Source organism: Macrobrachium nipponense, chromosome 1 (genome assembly GCF_015104395.2).
Source record: "Macrobrachium nipponense isolate FS-2020 chromosome 1, ASM1510439v2, whole genome shotgun sequence".
Lineage (NCBI taxonomy): Eukaryota > Metazoa > Arthropoda > Malacostraca > Decapoda > Palaemonidae > Macrobrachium > Macrobrachium nipponense.
In genome coordinates, this window is record NC_087200.1 from 182,106,179 (window position 1) to 182,122,909 (window position 16,731).

The 16,731-nt window shown below is 39.4% G+C and overlaps 1 protein-coding gene across 3 annotated transcripts in view; it reads left to right on the top strand.

Moving 5' to 3' along the window:
- Nucleotides 1-16,731, top strand: part of LOC135219892 (uncharacterized) — a 173,183-nt gene that overhangs the window by 55,862 nt on the left and 100,590 nt on the right. For 2 of the 3 annotated variants that reach the window (XM_064257049.1, XM_064257051.1), the window contains exons 5-7: nt 8,732-9,018; nt 9,102-9,283; nt 10,532-10,728. In XM_064257049.1, the coding sequence (XP_064113119.1) occupies nt 8,732-9,018; nt 9,102-9,283; nt 10,532-10,728 (666 nt within the window). The remainder of the gene's footprint in view (nt 1-8,731; nt 9,019-9,101; nt 9,284-10,531; nt 10,729-16,731) is intronic. The other variant, XM_064257050.1, reaches the window with a different exon arrangement.

Here is a 16,731-nt window from a genome sequence, read left to right on the forward strand (position 1 = left end):
GGCAATTAGTTAATTTCTCTATGAAAAATACTGCTAATAGGCTAATTTCCCATTAATAATGTGTGTGCTGTATATGTCATGGAAAAATCCACAAATAGTAGGTGAGCAAACCTCTGAGGTCTTTACAGTTTTAGGCCCACCTCATGCCACCCCTTAGTCTGGGCCAAAAGGCAAAGTGAATGCTTTCTGATTGGATGGGCAGGACTCCCACCTGGTATCCAGGAGTTAACTCCCTAACCACCTTGTTTAAAAATTAAACAACCATTTCCAGCTGTGCTGAGCATATTCCTATGTAAAGACCTCAGGTTTGTATAGTTAGAAAAATCCAAGTTATGTACTACTGTTAAAAACCTGACATTTCCACAAACAAAAAAAAAGGGGATTTGACGTAGGAAAAATCATTCTGGGCGACGGGAAGCTGTGTCGCCAGTGAAATATGTCTGCTTTAGCACTATTTCTAGTAAAATATTGCTATAATACCAGAGAACTGCAGTAAAATTGGAACATGTCAGAAGCCTCTGACTCGCTCACCTATATAAAAGGTGTCGGTTATAAAACTGGGGCTAGTGTTAAACACTACCACAGCAACCCCTCCAATTAGCCTTTCCTCATCAAAAGGACCCTAAATACGGGGAGCCGACCCATAGGTCACACCTAGCTACCCCGTTTGAAGGCGGCTGTGACGTCATACTTAATCGATAGCAATGAAGCTTGGTGCACTGCAAGGGGAGGGAAAAAAACCAGGGGGGGATTTCACTGGGCGACCACGGCTTCCTCGCCCACCGAAATAGATTTTTTCCTACGTCAAAATCCCTTTTCTGGGCTCAGCCGTGTCGCTCCCGTGAAATTGTACCAGAGAAACACCAAGCTACATCACTCTGAAATGAAAACAGAATATTAAATTGTATAAACTAACACCATAGACCAAGTGAAATAGCAAAGAGATTTGCTGCGATAGGTAGGATGTTAATAAAACTGGCATAATGGAAAATATTCATATGACACAAGGACAATACTATATTGATGTTTGCAAGGAGACACTGACCTCCCTACAGCTATTGCCTGATATTTAAGATCCTCCAAGGACTTAAGGTAAAGCTTTGGAAAACCCAGTGCGACTGCCGACCAGTATATTTCTTCAGCATCATCAAAGTTCATATATTTGAAGAAATTTACAGAAGTTGTTATAGCGCCCGAATAGCACGCGCTTTGGGAAAGGACCCATGGGCTGGACTTCCTTGGTAAAATACAAAAAACTGCTGCGTAATGCCCTTTAGGGATATGGTACCACCACCGCCCCACATGAAAAGGAGGGGGGGGGCCTTCGGAAAAGGTAGATGTGCTAGATAAATAGTCCTTAGGGGTTTTAACAGTACATAAAGATGGATGTTGCGGAAGCGGAACAACCTTCCAGGGGATCGCTTACCAAAGGGTTCTCATTCTTAGCCATAAAAAAAATAATTATTTGGTGAAAGCAACACGTTAAACCAACCCGAGGGAAGGAATTCCTATATGCCCTTGGCCACTAGATAAAGATGACATCTCCGATGTTCTGGCACCTGAAGCCAGACTTAATAAAAAACAGTGCCTTACGCAAAAGGGTTTGGCAATCACATTTGAAGTTGTCTGTTTTAGAGTCTAACCTGAGACCATCGTTAAGAACCATGACACTGACGACGGCCTTTGAATGGGCCGCAGGCGTGCACAAGCCCTTGGGATTGAGGTGAAATAAGGACTCAGTTAGATTTATACCAAACCCGAGAAGAAAATCTTTTTCGGAGCTGACTTAGTGGTTGTTATTGTGGCAACTGCCAAGCCTTGTTCGAATAAAGGCCTGAAGAATGTTATAGTCACGTTCATTGTCATTACTTTGACATTGATTTCCTGAGAAATGTAGGCAATTGTTTAACTGCTGAATCATACTGGCGAAGTGTAGATTCTCTTTTGTCTGACTCCAAGAACAGAATGTTCTGTGGATCAATGTCCCCTACCCTCCTACCTGCAAACTTCATGAAATCCATAAAGATAGGGTTTTGTGAAGACCTGAGGAATCGAACACAGTCACCGTTTGAACTTGTTGCGTCAGCCTCAAGCCCGGGGGAGGGTGAGGATGAAGACCTAGTTCTAGGAGAAGGAGACCAATTGTTCTTGGGCCAGTAAGGAGCTATGAGAGCCACCTGACCTTTGAAGGATTTCAACTTGTGCAACACCTTCAGGAGAGGGTTCACTGGAGGGAATAAATAAACCTCCCTCCACTGGTTCCAATCTATACTCAGGGCGTCCGTAGCGTATGCTAGAGGGTCCATACTTTGGGCTACGTAACAAGGCAGCTTGTGGTTTGCCCCTGTAGCGTAACATATCTACTTTCAGACCCGGTACTCTCCTACAAACCCTCTCGAAAGGGGTTCCTGGTCCAGTGACCATTCTGGCTCCAGGGGGACTGACCGGGACAATGCGTCTGCTACTATATTGTGGACTCCTGCCAGATGGGTAGCCGATAGATGCCAGGTGTTCTTGTCAGTTAGAGAAAAAATTGCTATCACCCTGTGGTTCACATGACTTGACTTGGACTACCTCTGTTATACCATGTATCACTACTGCACTGTCGAGAGCCAATCTGATATGAGTCTCCTCCGGAGGACGGAGCTTCTTTAAGGTCAGAAACACTGCCATAGCTTCCAGGATGTTGATGTGAAGCTTTTGGAACTGAGGTGACCAAGTTCCCTCAACCTTGTCGTGCTGTGAATAACCTCCCCAACCTGATAGTGATGCGACTGTATGCATCAGTAGGACGGGGGAGGGAACTGCCAACTGTAACTCTTGGCTATTGCCCATGGACGTAGACGTTCCTTGGGAATCAGAGGTACCCGGCCGAACTTGTCACGACTTGGCTCCTTGGCCTTGAACGTCAAACTCGATTGATGTCCTTGAGCTTGGCTTTCAACAGAACGTCTGTGACTGACGCAAATTGGAGCGAGCCTAGGATCGTCTCCTGATTCCTTCTCGAAGCCTTTTTTGCATTTTAAGAATTGGCTTGTTACCTTGGGCATCCCCTTCCCTGATGGAATGGAAAGGTTGTGTGAATCCAAGCCCCAATGGAAACCTAGCCACTGGAAACTTGGATTCTGGGGCCAATCGGGACTTGGTCCTGTTGATCTTGAACCCTATATATTCCAGGAAAGATATGACCCCGTCCATGGCTTTCCTAAACTGTCTTTGGACCATCTCCCAGATTAGCCAGTCGTTTAGGTACGCCACTACCAATAAAACCTGAGACCTTAGCTCCTGCACCACTACCTCCGCCAGTTCCGGTTGAAAACCCTTGGGGGGCTATATTCAGCCCAAAGGGCATCACCTTGAAGGAATAAGCTTCTTTTACTAGTTTGAAGCCCAGGAATGGATGGGAGTGCTGAGCCGTCGGGACATGATAATAGGCGTCTGTAAGACCTATAGAGGTTGGCTGACGCCCCCACGGGGAAGTAAAGGCCCTTAACCTGAGGAGATGGTCAGCCTTTAGAACTTGTCGCAAGGAATGTACAAGTTTAAACGGGACAAGTCTAAGATCACCCTCCTTTGGTCGGTCCCTTTCTTGGGACACTGAATAGACGACTTTGAAATTTTAAGTTCTTTGTCTGGAGACTGCTCCCTTCTGGAGAAGGTCCCTGGGGTAATCCATCAACCTTGGGTTGGATGCTGATAGATAGATACTATGTTTTCCGCCCAGCTGCTGAACTCCCAACGATGTTAAAAGAGATACAGCCTGCCTATTATTTGAGGAACTTCATTGAGATGATGAGGGTCGGGTTCCTTTCCTGACCATACACCTCTAGCTCGCCCTTGGGCTCCGGTTTCCTCCACTCTGACGAAAGGGGGAACCTGTTGGCTAGCCGCGGCGAAAGGGAGACAAATTGAGGCTGTTGCCGAGGCTGAGTCTTAGAAGATGAAGGTTGGGGAACTTGCTGAATTAGTACAGCTTATAGCACAGGGTGCTGTTGCGGAACTTGGAAAGGTTGGTACCTTCTTTGACTTTTCCTAGTCCTAAAACTGGAGGAAGAAGACTCTTAATATCCTTTTGAAAGGGATGCCCCAACGCAATCTGATGCTGATTAAAATGTGATGCCTCATTCTGAACCTCGTTTACTGCCGAAGCTGGAAGAGATCTGCACCCTAGATTGAGGCCAGAAGCTGTTGGGTTCGTGCCTGATCGTAGCCTCGGATAGAACATGCTTCTTGCCATTTCTCTTAGTAACCGCAAAGCCGTACGAGGCACATTGCATGCTTAAAAGTAACATACTCCGCAATGACCTTATACAGCGGTCATGAGCATACTCCAGAACCGCCATCTCCGTTCATCACTAGAGAGTTAAGAGACCTTGCAAGACGTGTCCTAGCATCAAATCCGGCTTGGATCAGTGCGTCTGACAGAGGCGCTCACTAAACAAGTTGATTGCACAGTTTTGGCTTAAGCCTTGCCTGCCGAGAATGTAGCCAGCAAACTTCCCACAAACTCTCTCTACCTTGGGGGTAGCAATGATGTGGAATCTGCTCGCTAAGCTGGGGCTCTTCCCGAGTCACTGCCTGAAGGGTAAATCTACCTTTGATGTAAAAGGTAAGGAGTTCCCGTCATGTTGTTACCTTAGTATTTGAGCAGATCCACTTCTAGGCTCCATATCTATACTTGATGAGCCTGATTGCTAGAAAGGATAACAGTCCCCTTGGAGACCTTGTCCTTTCTAATCGAAGCTGCTCCATAAGCCTAACATAAGCTATAAATGGTGGCCATAACCTTTCGGGAAATAACTAGAAATCCTCGAGTCTATGTGTACCACAACCTTCTACAGTCAACATCCCGCTGACAAACGGAGCGAAGTTCACTACCCTCCAAAAATCACCAGGGTGGAACGGAGGGAACGTGGACCCGTCAGGCATGCTCTGACCTTGCACCAAATTAACTAGGAAGGTGCCGCCGGAAACTGCCGACTCCTGTCTGAGACCTGCAATCAGGGAGTCCTGTGCACGTAAACGTTTAAAAAACACCCTTTCAAACCTTGCTGCGACTGAACTGACTAAGCTAGCAAGACTACTGGCCTGATTTAAAATATTCGTGTTGAACAGGTCTTTGCCGACTAAAGGGGAACCTTCCAGCGCTCCCTACGGTACCTTATGAGGTATCCGACCTCTAGACGTTGCAGGGATGGGACTTGAGGGGCAATGGGAAGAGTTCTCTCCTTGAGGCCTTGGATCTCATCCTAGGTTTAATATGTGTTTATGAACCTCTGGCAACCTGCCCAGGCCTTGGCTTTGGCTGTACTTGATTGGCTTTTTAAAGCAAGGTTTTACCCGAAGGTTTTCTCGTTTAATCTTAGGAATCACAGAGAAGAATGCGACCTGGGAGGGGGCAAACCTCCTGTGAAACCCATGAAGGAATTTGGAGTAAAGGGAGAGGAAGAATCAGAGTCACTCGAGGAAAGACCCCGGTGACCAACTAGGCTAGCCTCATTAACACTGTTACCTGTAACCATATCTAGTGTAATGGGCAAATCCTCACTAGTTCAAGTGAGACCTTCTTCCAAACCAAGGTCTGGCAATTCTGCCTCTTGCTGTTCCATAACTGAATCTTGAATTTATTTGATAATTGGTGCTGCGACTTTTGGGTCAACGTATCCGGCAGCTTTCCCCGGCTGGGGAGGCTGCCATATCTTGAGGTAGCATAAAAAGGCTTAGCTACCCCTACTTTCTGTCCAAAACCTCCAACCCAGACCTTGAGGGTGGAGAGTGCAGCATGCTTAACAGACTGCTCTGTCTGTAATGCAAGGAATGTGTCAATTTCGAGTAAAATCTTTGAACATTATGCTTACATATGTTGATTAATTAATGTAATTTAATTTACAGAAATTTTAATTTATTTATTTATTTATATAGTAATTTATTTGATTATTATTTAGTTATTTATTTTATTTTAATTGTTTATTTAGTTATCTATTTATTTATTTATTATTATTAATTATTTATTGTTTTATTTATTTATTTATTTTTTATTTTATTTCATTTTTTTTTAACACTAATCCAAGTAGTGTAATATAATTCCATCACAATATGTATAGAACAAGCAGTGCGGTAACTTATCGAACAGGTAACCTGTATGTACAAGTCGTAGCAGGCAAAGCCGTTTACGTGATGCCAATATACGGAACCGGTAAAGCAATACTGCGCACGGGGGCATGGTTCCGGCAAACATCATGGTTGCACAGATCCTGTAGATCGGCAAAACCAGACACTGAGTGGCCTGTAAGTGCAATAATATATGAGAACAATTGCACAAACTTATAGGATTAATTATGATAATAATGTCATATGCCGGAGCATGCCGAACTGAAATAATATATATATAAAAAATATATATTTTTTTTGTATATATATATTCATATATTTATGTCCCGGGGACTATAATAATTAAAACACCGGAGCTGTATGACCCGGAGTGGGGGTACACGAAGTAACCCGGGACGGCCACATGAACTCGCAAGTTCCGTGGCAAAAGAAAGGAAAATAATATATAATAAAAAAAATATATATATGTATATATATTCATATATTTACGTCCCGGGGACTATAAATAATTAAAACCACCCGGAGCTGTATGACCCGGAGTGGGGGTACACGAAGTAACCCGGGACGGCCACATGAACTCGCAAGTTCCGTGGCAAAAAAGAAAAGAAAATAAAAGGGAGAAATAAAATAACAAATATAATATCTCCGCCTACGAGAGAAACTTCCGTAAACATAGCCCTCAACGACTACCGGAGAGGCCTGAATCTAAATCCGCCTTATGCGGAGAGGGAAATGTTTTAGGCGGATGGATGTAAGCTCCGGAAGCTGAAAGAAGCAGAGCGCAACAACTCCACGGAAGCCGAGGCTGAATACGCAAAGCAATTCAACAAACTCCGGAGGCGGCGTCGGCTGAGAAGCGACACCCACCAAACCCCTTTAAAAGGGGGGTTTTTTTTTTTTTTCCTGGACGGACCCTCTACACCCCCCCTCTGCTGATGGGAACGGCTGTCAGCGACAACCGAGGCGAGAGGAGCCACCCAACTACTGGGGCCCCACGTGAGGGAGGGGGAGGGAAGGAGGGCTGACGGAGGGGTGACGATCAACGGTGATCAGCGTATCCTCGCAAATAAAAGATTACGAGGAAAACGCAGGCATAGCCTATGTAGGCTAACCGACCTAACATCCAAAAATATACATAGACAAAATAAAATCAATTACTTAAAGCTAAAAGAAATCATGCTTTAACACGGGGGAAATGAAATAAACTGTCGTAAAATATAAAACCGCAATGAAGGCCACTCGATAAACAGTGGGCGCAAAAGGGGAAAAAACTACTTGCTTACTGACAAAACGATAAGAAACGGCAAGCTGACGAAAAGAAAAAAGGGAAAATTCTTGAATGAAATAGGACGGTGGATAAACGGCGAAGCACGAAACAAAGAAACGTGCTCGAAAGAAGACCCCCGTGAAAAACGTGAAAATAATGAAAAGTAACAAAACATAAATGGAAATCGGATCGACTAAAACTGCCACCCAAGAATAAATAAAAATAAATATATACATACATATATATAATATAATACTATATATACATATATATACATATATACATACACATGTACTGAAATATCACATATTACAAGCAGAGAGGAAGACTACTCGAAGTCGGTACAATTCAAGCGTAAATCGGATACAATTCAAGGGTTTTAAGCCGTAAAGGCGACTTGCCGCCCGCCCCCTATTTAAAAGTGACGCCTAATAAAAATCCTAAATAAAGGCCAAAACGATAGGCAATAAAATTCACTCCCTAAATATTGAAAAAGGGCGGAACCAGTACTTAACTTGGGTGAAGAGGTAGATGACGATCCGTAACCAGAATAAAAAAATAAAAGAACAAATAGTAATATTCGAAACGTCGTTTGAAACACGGAATGGCTATCGAAAAGTATGTCGTCACAGCCGCCTTCAACGGGGTAGCTAGGTGTGACCTATGGGTCGGCTCCCCGTATTTAGGGTCTTTTGATGAGGAAAAGGCTAATTGGAGGGGTTGCTGTGGTAGTGTTTAACACTCGCCCCAGTTTTATACCGACACCTTTTATATAGGTGAGCGAGTCAGAGGCTTCTGACATGTCCAATTTAGCAGTTCTCTGGTATTATAGCAATATTTTACTAGAAATAGTGCTAAAGCAGACATATTTCACGGGAGCGACACGGCTGAGCCCAGAAATAATTTTTTGGGATACTAATCTACTGTTAGTGAAAATCCACCCAGCCTCCCCACATTGTATGATGGTCATGAAGAAATCTGAACTGGCGGTAAACGTTCCAGCACCATCTGATGGGAACAGGTGATTACAAAACTGAGACAATCCCAGTGGGTTAGCCTATTGTGTTTTAATTTTTTTAAATTGTGATCCCACCTAATGGTGTGCAGATAAAGCTAACTTTAACAATAGGTAAGGATCTAAGTATGATTAATTTTATCTTGAAAATTATTATTATTTTTATGATCAGTTTTAACTGAATATCTTGTTGATTTATCTTGATATTTAGTCTTTTAGCTCCTCTGCTTTGATTTTTCAGCAATAAGTATGTTTATATAAAAATTAGCACTAATTATTAGTTATTCAGAGTCTTTATGCGCAGAGTTTTAATGCATGAATTGGTGTCTGTTTTACAGACGACGATTTTCTCTTGAAGTGCAACCCAGCAGAGTACTTAAAAAAGACAAGCTTGGTAGCTTTGTCTCTCAGCCGTTGACCCCACAGTCATGGCAGCTGCATGGCCATTCCTTTCATCATCATAAAAGACTCAGTGGATCAGAACTTTATGGTAACAGTAATACTTTTAGCAACAATATACTAAAAAGGGAAGCAACTTTAGGTTACAGGAATCTAATTTTGAAGCCAGTAGGAAGTGTTATCAACCGAGGTGGGTTTGGAGTCGTTAAACTTGGACATTTTAAAGGTATGATTTAGTTTTGTTTTTCGTAATGATTCACTGCATATCGTAGTTTGCATTCTTTAATGTTAGTGGTGTTTTGATTCAAGGAAAGTGTGTAGCTGTAAAAGTACTTAAAGGAAAGCGATCAGCACAGTCGGCAGTGAAAGAAGCACTGCTTTTGAAGATCCGGCCACAAGCTCATATAAATTCTACCTATGCTGTCGTAACATCATCTGCTTCAAAGGGTTTTGCTAATATCTTTTGGTCCAGAATTATTGAGAGTTCTGAGGTGTGTTACTTGAAATTGTTGATCAGACTTTTTTTCATTATTAAAGTATTTTGCATGCAGAAGAGGTACTACTAACTGTATTGTATGATTGATTTGATCAGTATTTTTAAAGGTTGTACATACATTCTTACTGTTTCATGAAAGTGCCAACTTGTTCCTTAAAAATTTATATGCTGATGTATCTGTTTTGACCATGTATGAATTTAGAAACCAGATATGTTTTCCTTTTTTCATTGTTGGTTTAGTGTGCAGTAATTAGGATTAGCAGAAAATTAATGTACTACAAGCACTCCTCCACATTGGAAAATGTTATGCCCAAAGAGGCATTATTAATTTTAAGTCCAGTGTTCTTTTACTTTTCAAATAGTATGATTATCAAGCATAGGGTATTATGCCTTAGTCAAAGAGGTTTTTTTATGAGGTTCAGTATTTAAATCCTTGGTTAAGCTTTTATGCACAGGCATGTCTTAAATTTCAAACAATGCTAACAAAACAATGTATCCTTGAGTGAAAGACTTAGTCAATAGTTAGTATTTAAACGATTATTCATATGGAGCTTACATTTCGCACTTCAGAGTTCAACTCCAAATACCATAGAAAATGGATAATTAATACAATACAGGCAGTCCCCAGTTATCGGCGGACTTGGTTATTGGCAATGTGGTTCCATGGCACTTGTCTAGATCTGTAAACCGGCAATTTTTGGCACCATAATGCGCTGATTTCTGGTTATTGATGCCTATGCATATTGAACAGAAGTGCCATTAACCAGTTATTGGTGCTATAAGCCCCAAAATAGCTGAAAATCACCGATATTGGTGATTTTCGCTTATCAAGCCATCAGAAACGGAACACCCTCCAATAACCCAAGACTGCCTGTATTGACAAACATGTTTTGGACCACTATTAGTTCCACGTTGGCCGAGTGCATTTCGCGCTCAGTTACGAACCTGGTGGTCCGAAGTTCGATTCTCGGCTCGGCCAACGCGGAACCAGAGGAATTTATTTCTGGTGATAGAAATTAATTTCTCGATACAATGTGGTTCAGATCCCACAATAAGCTGTAGGTCCCGTTGCTAGGTAACCAATTTGTTCTTAGTCACATAAAAATATCTAATCCTTCGGGCCAGCCCTAGGAAGAGCTATTAATCAGCTCAGTGATCTGGTAAAACTAAGATATACTTAACTGGACCACTATTTGCTCACTTTCTATACAAGTAGTACATATATAGTATATTCCTTTTGCAGGAAGACATTGTGCCTTTGAAGAGTGTGTCATCACTTTTCGGTTTACCAATCGAAGATGCCACATCCTTTCATGAGAATCAAGATTGCAATGGAGCCATAGAATGGGCTTGGGTGGTGAATGAGCTTTGTGCACCTCACACACTTCTCACACTTATCAATGATCCTAATATTATTCTCACTGCTAGAGATAAAGTAAGGTAATGCTCATAGTATAATACTGTGATTAGTTTTTTCTTGCAGAGTAATGTAATAGGATAGCCCAGAAGCAACTTTAAAGCTAGTTGCTTGCATTATGTACAAGTTAATTCAATGCAAGTACCATGTCCAATAAATACTTTGTTTGATCACAGCACTAACTTATCATATAGAGCCCTCATTTGCCATCTTAATGTCACCAGACACTTCAAAATCATGCAGAGATCCTCTTGACCCATTGGTAGATAGTAGTTAGAATTCTCATTACTGTATCAAAATCCACCCCCACCCCCCAGTTTGTGTATTGGCTGTTTGGAAAAAGCTTCCTTCATTAGCATTCAATTTTCCTCTTTTTTTTTTTTTACTTTTCTTGTAATCTGAAATCAGATTTACTTTTTAACAGTAGCAATCAGTTTATCTTTTCTTACATATTATAATGAAAACCAGTGTTAGGGGGCCGGCCGGAACCCCTATATGTATATGGTGGTATAGAGCGAAAAATCCAAAGTCATGAAAAAATTCATGGAGCTTCATATGGTAATTGAGAATACGTATACAAAATATTTTGTCAAAATTCCTCTTACTTTTGTAGTTACAGGGTAATTAGTAAACATAACTCAATAAGCCCAAAACATTCATCCGTACAAGTAAATGCAATATTTCTTCTGTTATCGTAAATTTTGATAATAATTGTCAAAGAAATTGTAAGAAATGGCATCTGTAGAGATTCTGTGGGTTGCAGAGGGAAGTATCAAGTTCAACCATGATCAGTAGGAGCACAGACTTCAAGTAGACTACACGTTCGAGTTTCACCTCTGACATTCGCTTGCTATTACATATGCTTTATCTATGTTTGGGCAAGAATTCCCCCTGATCCCAACTCCTTGACGAGGTGGGGGGCTTAGGGATCCACTGCAGAGGGAGTATGCCCCTTTACGCCTACTCTCTCTGCTGTGGATCCAACTGAACATTGGGACCTTTAACTCCTTTACTCCTCCTCCTTATAAATTTTCCCCTTTCCCTCCTTCTTTCGTTGACGACCCTGGCATGGTTTTGGACTATTGAATTGACAGCTCTTTTAACTTGATGGAGGGTGGAGTTGGATGGCATGCCTCTCCACCCGTAAAACTAGAGTACCTGACGTGGTTGAGCGAGGGGAAATTTTTAAGTCAAGCCATGCCCACAGTGCTGGGTCCGATCTCATGGGACTGACGACCCTTAAGGCTCTGTGGGGTGGGTATGGCGTATATCCAGGTGAGGGACCCAGGGCAGTTACCAGTGTGTGTAACGGCATTGCCCTCCCCCGGTTGGGCCTCCTTGGTGACGGGACCTCATCCTGGATGAAATTTTTTAAATAAATATTATATATGGAGAAAAAAATTAACCTCACAACGACTTATGGCATGGCAATGGACTGTTCTCAGGATAACTCAAATAATGAAAATAAATCAGAGTGGGTATTAAGACATTATTACCATACAATAAACCCAAAAGAAAATAGATATCGCCAGGACCCAACCTTGATTCACTTTGATTCTCTCTTTGGGGAGTCAAACTGGTCAAGGTTTTTGAACTTAGAAGCTGACAAAGATATATCTTTATTAAAATTAGAAAATTACCTATTGAATCGATGCCCATCGCAAGAGATGAGCATAAGACAAATTAAAAAAAGGAATGGTTGGTTGAAACAACAACCAAAAAACCAATCAGAAAATTATCAATGTATAAAAATATAGATAACATAAATATAAAGGTTACAAGGCATGATACAATGAACAGTGTGCAAGGCACAGTAGTAGTACCAAATCTTGAGGATGAAACATTAGATAGATTAATACTTTTAGATTCATTAAAGAAAAGGTTACAATAATGTTGAAGACTGCGAAGTATATGAGGTCCCAAGCAGGAAAGACAAAAAGTCAAACTATCAAATAGCCAAGATAAAGTTCAGTGGCCAAACCTTACCCTTAAAAATTAAAATGCTAGGATTAAATAGGGAACTAAGACCTTATGTTCCTAAACCTATGCAATGCAAGAACTGTTGCAAATATGGTCATACAGCAATTAAGTGCAGGAATATTTATAGATGTGCCTTTTGCAGCTCGCAGGACCATAAAACACGCTGGGACTGTGGCCAACCCAAATGCGTAAATTGTGGATTAGAACATCATGCCAGATCTAAATTGTATGTGCGTTCTATATCTACAATACAGAACTTAAATTACTACAAGAACGAACTGGAATGACGATAAGAGAAGCAAAGTTAGAACTGAAAGTGAGAGGATTAAATGACCCAGGCTAAGAAGAAATTTAGGTATGCAGACACCTCAAAGTCAAGCAATACCAGAACTGAGAATAAAGAAATACCACCACAAAAAATACAAGATGAAAAGAACTCTTCAAAACATACATATATTACGACTGTGGAAAATCGATTTAGCTCTTTATCGGGAAATTGAAATAGATAATGACTAGAGGAAAACAAAGAAGAATTAAAATCACAAGAATGTGAAAAAAACAGATACTACTACTCGAAAGAGGCAACTGGATAAGACCCCACCTAATTCCACCAAACAAGTCTGTAAAAAGATAAATAACCCACCAATCTCGCCGAAAGCTAAAGTTCAGAAACAAAACACTAATATTCCACTGTCTCCCATAGTAACAATAGTACCTCTAGGAACCGAATCACAAAATTCAGATGAAATGGAAAACCAAAATACAGGTCACTACAGTGAAAACGAAGAAATTCAACCATCACCAATTATAGGCGCCACAGGAAAAAACAAGGAAAAACAACAAACTGAGAAACATGAAGATACATGCGGCTGCAGTAAAATGCTTATAGCAATGTGCCACAAAAATAAGACTATAACTAAAGACAGCCTAACCAACACCATAAGAAATTTCATGAGGAATAGGAGTAAGGAAAAAACAAATATCAAATCTCATGAAGAAGGTTGTATGTGTATTGAACACTTAGAATATTACAAAAAGAAACACATCAGTGTTGTAGATAATATTCTAAAGAAAATCAAAATGGAAAAATCACAAATCAAGATAGTAAAAAAGTAACAGTTAACGAAAGTAAGATTCAAACTACAACAAAAAATGAATCAAGACCTACAAAAATACAAATTAACTTATAAAAAATTTTAGGAAAATATCAGCTTTAATAATCTAGGTAATTTGAACCACTTATATTACACCATTCAATCGTTATATAATTCAATGGAATATAAAGGATTATTAACGAGAATGCACTTAGGGGAAGTCCAACGACTTATTAGCGAACATGAACCAATGATTATATGTATACAACACATAGGAAAACGTGTTCCAAAAATAGGTAAATATCTATTAGCTACAACATCACAGGAAAATGAAAATAATTTAGGAACAGCAATATATGTCCATAATAAAAATTATATACGACAAATTACATATAGATTACACTGAATTGCAAAATTTTCAGCGATTACAGTAAAAATAGAAAATAATGTGTTTGATATAATTAACTTATACAATCAGCCTAATAAAAAGTATGATTTAAACAAATTACAGAAAATAATAAAAGAGTTTAAGAATCCAATATTAATTGTAGGAGATTTCAATGCGCATAACTCAATATGGGACTATAACAACATTACTCCAGATAAAGATGGAGCAAAATAGAAAACCTTAATGAACGCTAATAATCTTTGTTGTCTGAATGACAGCGAAGTAAAATACATATTATTCCAGAACCCATGGAACATTTTCCACAGTAGATGTCACCCTTTGTTTCAACAATATAGTTGACAGACTAGATTGGAATATATGTGATGACTCCTATCAGTACATTTTCCCATAATAATATCCTATTAAATAATGAACCAAACCATATTCTCCACATTACAACATGCAAAAAGCAGATGGGACATATTTTACTTTCATACCGATAAAATACCGCCGTATGATTATTTGAGAAATCACAATGAGACGAAAAGATTTCATTGTGTCCTTCATTAAAAAGGCAGCAGACAAAGCTTTCCTCATTCAAAACCCATAATAAAAAACTTAAAAGTCCCCTGGTGGTCAGATGATCTAACTGAATTAGTAACGAGAAAAAACACTCTTTAGCAAGAAGGTTAGTACTCTAAACAAAGAAGATTCAATAAAGTTATAAATCAAAACCATTCACAGAAGAAAATATATTAAAATGACAATTTTACTATTAGAAATAGATGTAAAATTAAAACCTTTATATAATAAATATCAGTCAAATTTAGAAAAGAAGTAATAAAGGTAAAAAATAATATCTTGGAGGTCCTATGTGTCAGAAATAACAAGCGAAACATCCATTCAAAAAGTATGGGAAAAATTCAGAAAAATAAATGGAACAAACATTTAGACCACCCAGACAAGCTATATTAGATAATGGAAATAAAATTTTAGATCCCTTCGAAATAAGTAACATACTTGGGGCAAGTTTTGCCAAAATAAGTAGTGACGAAAATCTAGACAAACATTTTAAAAAAGTAAAAAAACAAAGCAGAGTCTATTATACTAAATTTTGAGACAAAGGAAGATATAATATTATAATAAAAAGTTCAATATGGAAGAGTTAGAATATGCTCTCTTGAACAGTAATAAATCTGCCCCTGGAGGAGATGATGTTTGCTTTGAGATGATTTTGCCACCTACGCACCTTTGGCAAAATCATACTTATTAAAATTTACAATCATTTATGGCTCCAAAACTTGTTTCCAGACAAATGGCGAAATGCAATAATAATTCCTATACCCAAACCAGGAAAAGATGCTAGTAATGTGAATAATTATAGACCTATCTCATTAACAAGTTGTATATGCAAGTTGATTGGAGAAAATGGTAAATGCACGACTTACATGGCACATTCGTGAAAATAAAATTTTAAGTCCTACACAGTTTGGTTCACAACGTAATAGGTCTACATTAGATTCTCTGTGTAGTTTGGAAGACCATATACGTAGAGGATTTGAAAGAAAACAATTACAAATAGCTGTCTTTTTTGACATTCAAAAGGCATACGACACTATCATGGAGGTATGCAATATTAAAATCTTACATAATAACATCCGCGGCCATCTTCCTAAATTTATTAAAAACTTTATGACTGACCGCACTTTTCAGGTGAGAATAGATAATGTTTTTTCCAAAATATTTCCACTTGAAAATGGAGTACCACAAGGTAGCGTCCTTAGTGGTACTCACATGGCAATTAACAACATCAGTAACATGCTACCGGTTGGAATTAAGAGTAATTTGTATATGGATGATTTTGCAATATATTACACAGCATCACGCATAAAACATGGCAGAAAGAATTATTAATAAAACTATAATAAAAATAGATGAATGGGCCTCATCAGTAGGATTTAGATTTTCCATAGAAAAAACCCAAGCGGTCATTTTTTATAAAAGTAAAATTTGGAAAAAAAGGTGAAGAAGCAGAATTAAAAATGAGAAACCATAATATACCAATTAGCCAAACTGCAAAATTTTTAGGTTTAATATTTGATGCACACCTCAACTGGAAAACCCATATAACTTACATAAAATCAAAATGCAAAAGAGCATTAAACCTAATTAAAAAACTCTCTCACACAAATTGGGGAGCTGATAGACATACTCTTACTATACTTTATAAAGCAACAGTGCTATCAATTATTGATTATGGAAGTGAAATATACGGGTCAGCTTCAGAAGCAGCACTGAAAATATTAGACCCAATTCACAACGAAGGCCTAAGAACTATGCACAGGAGCATTTAGATCCTCGCCAGTCTCCTCTGTACAAGTTGAATGCGGCGAACTGCCACTATCCCTCCATAGAGAATTCATAACCATGAAAGTGCATTAAGAATCAAGGCAAGTGATTCACCCAACTAAAAGTCTATTTGAGTTAAGGGATGTCTTTATAAACAATCATTCACCACCTTTCCCAATTAGAACTAATAGACTGTTCGAGCATTAAAATATAAA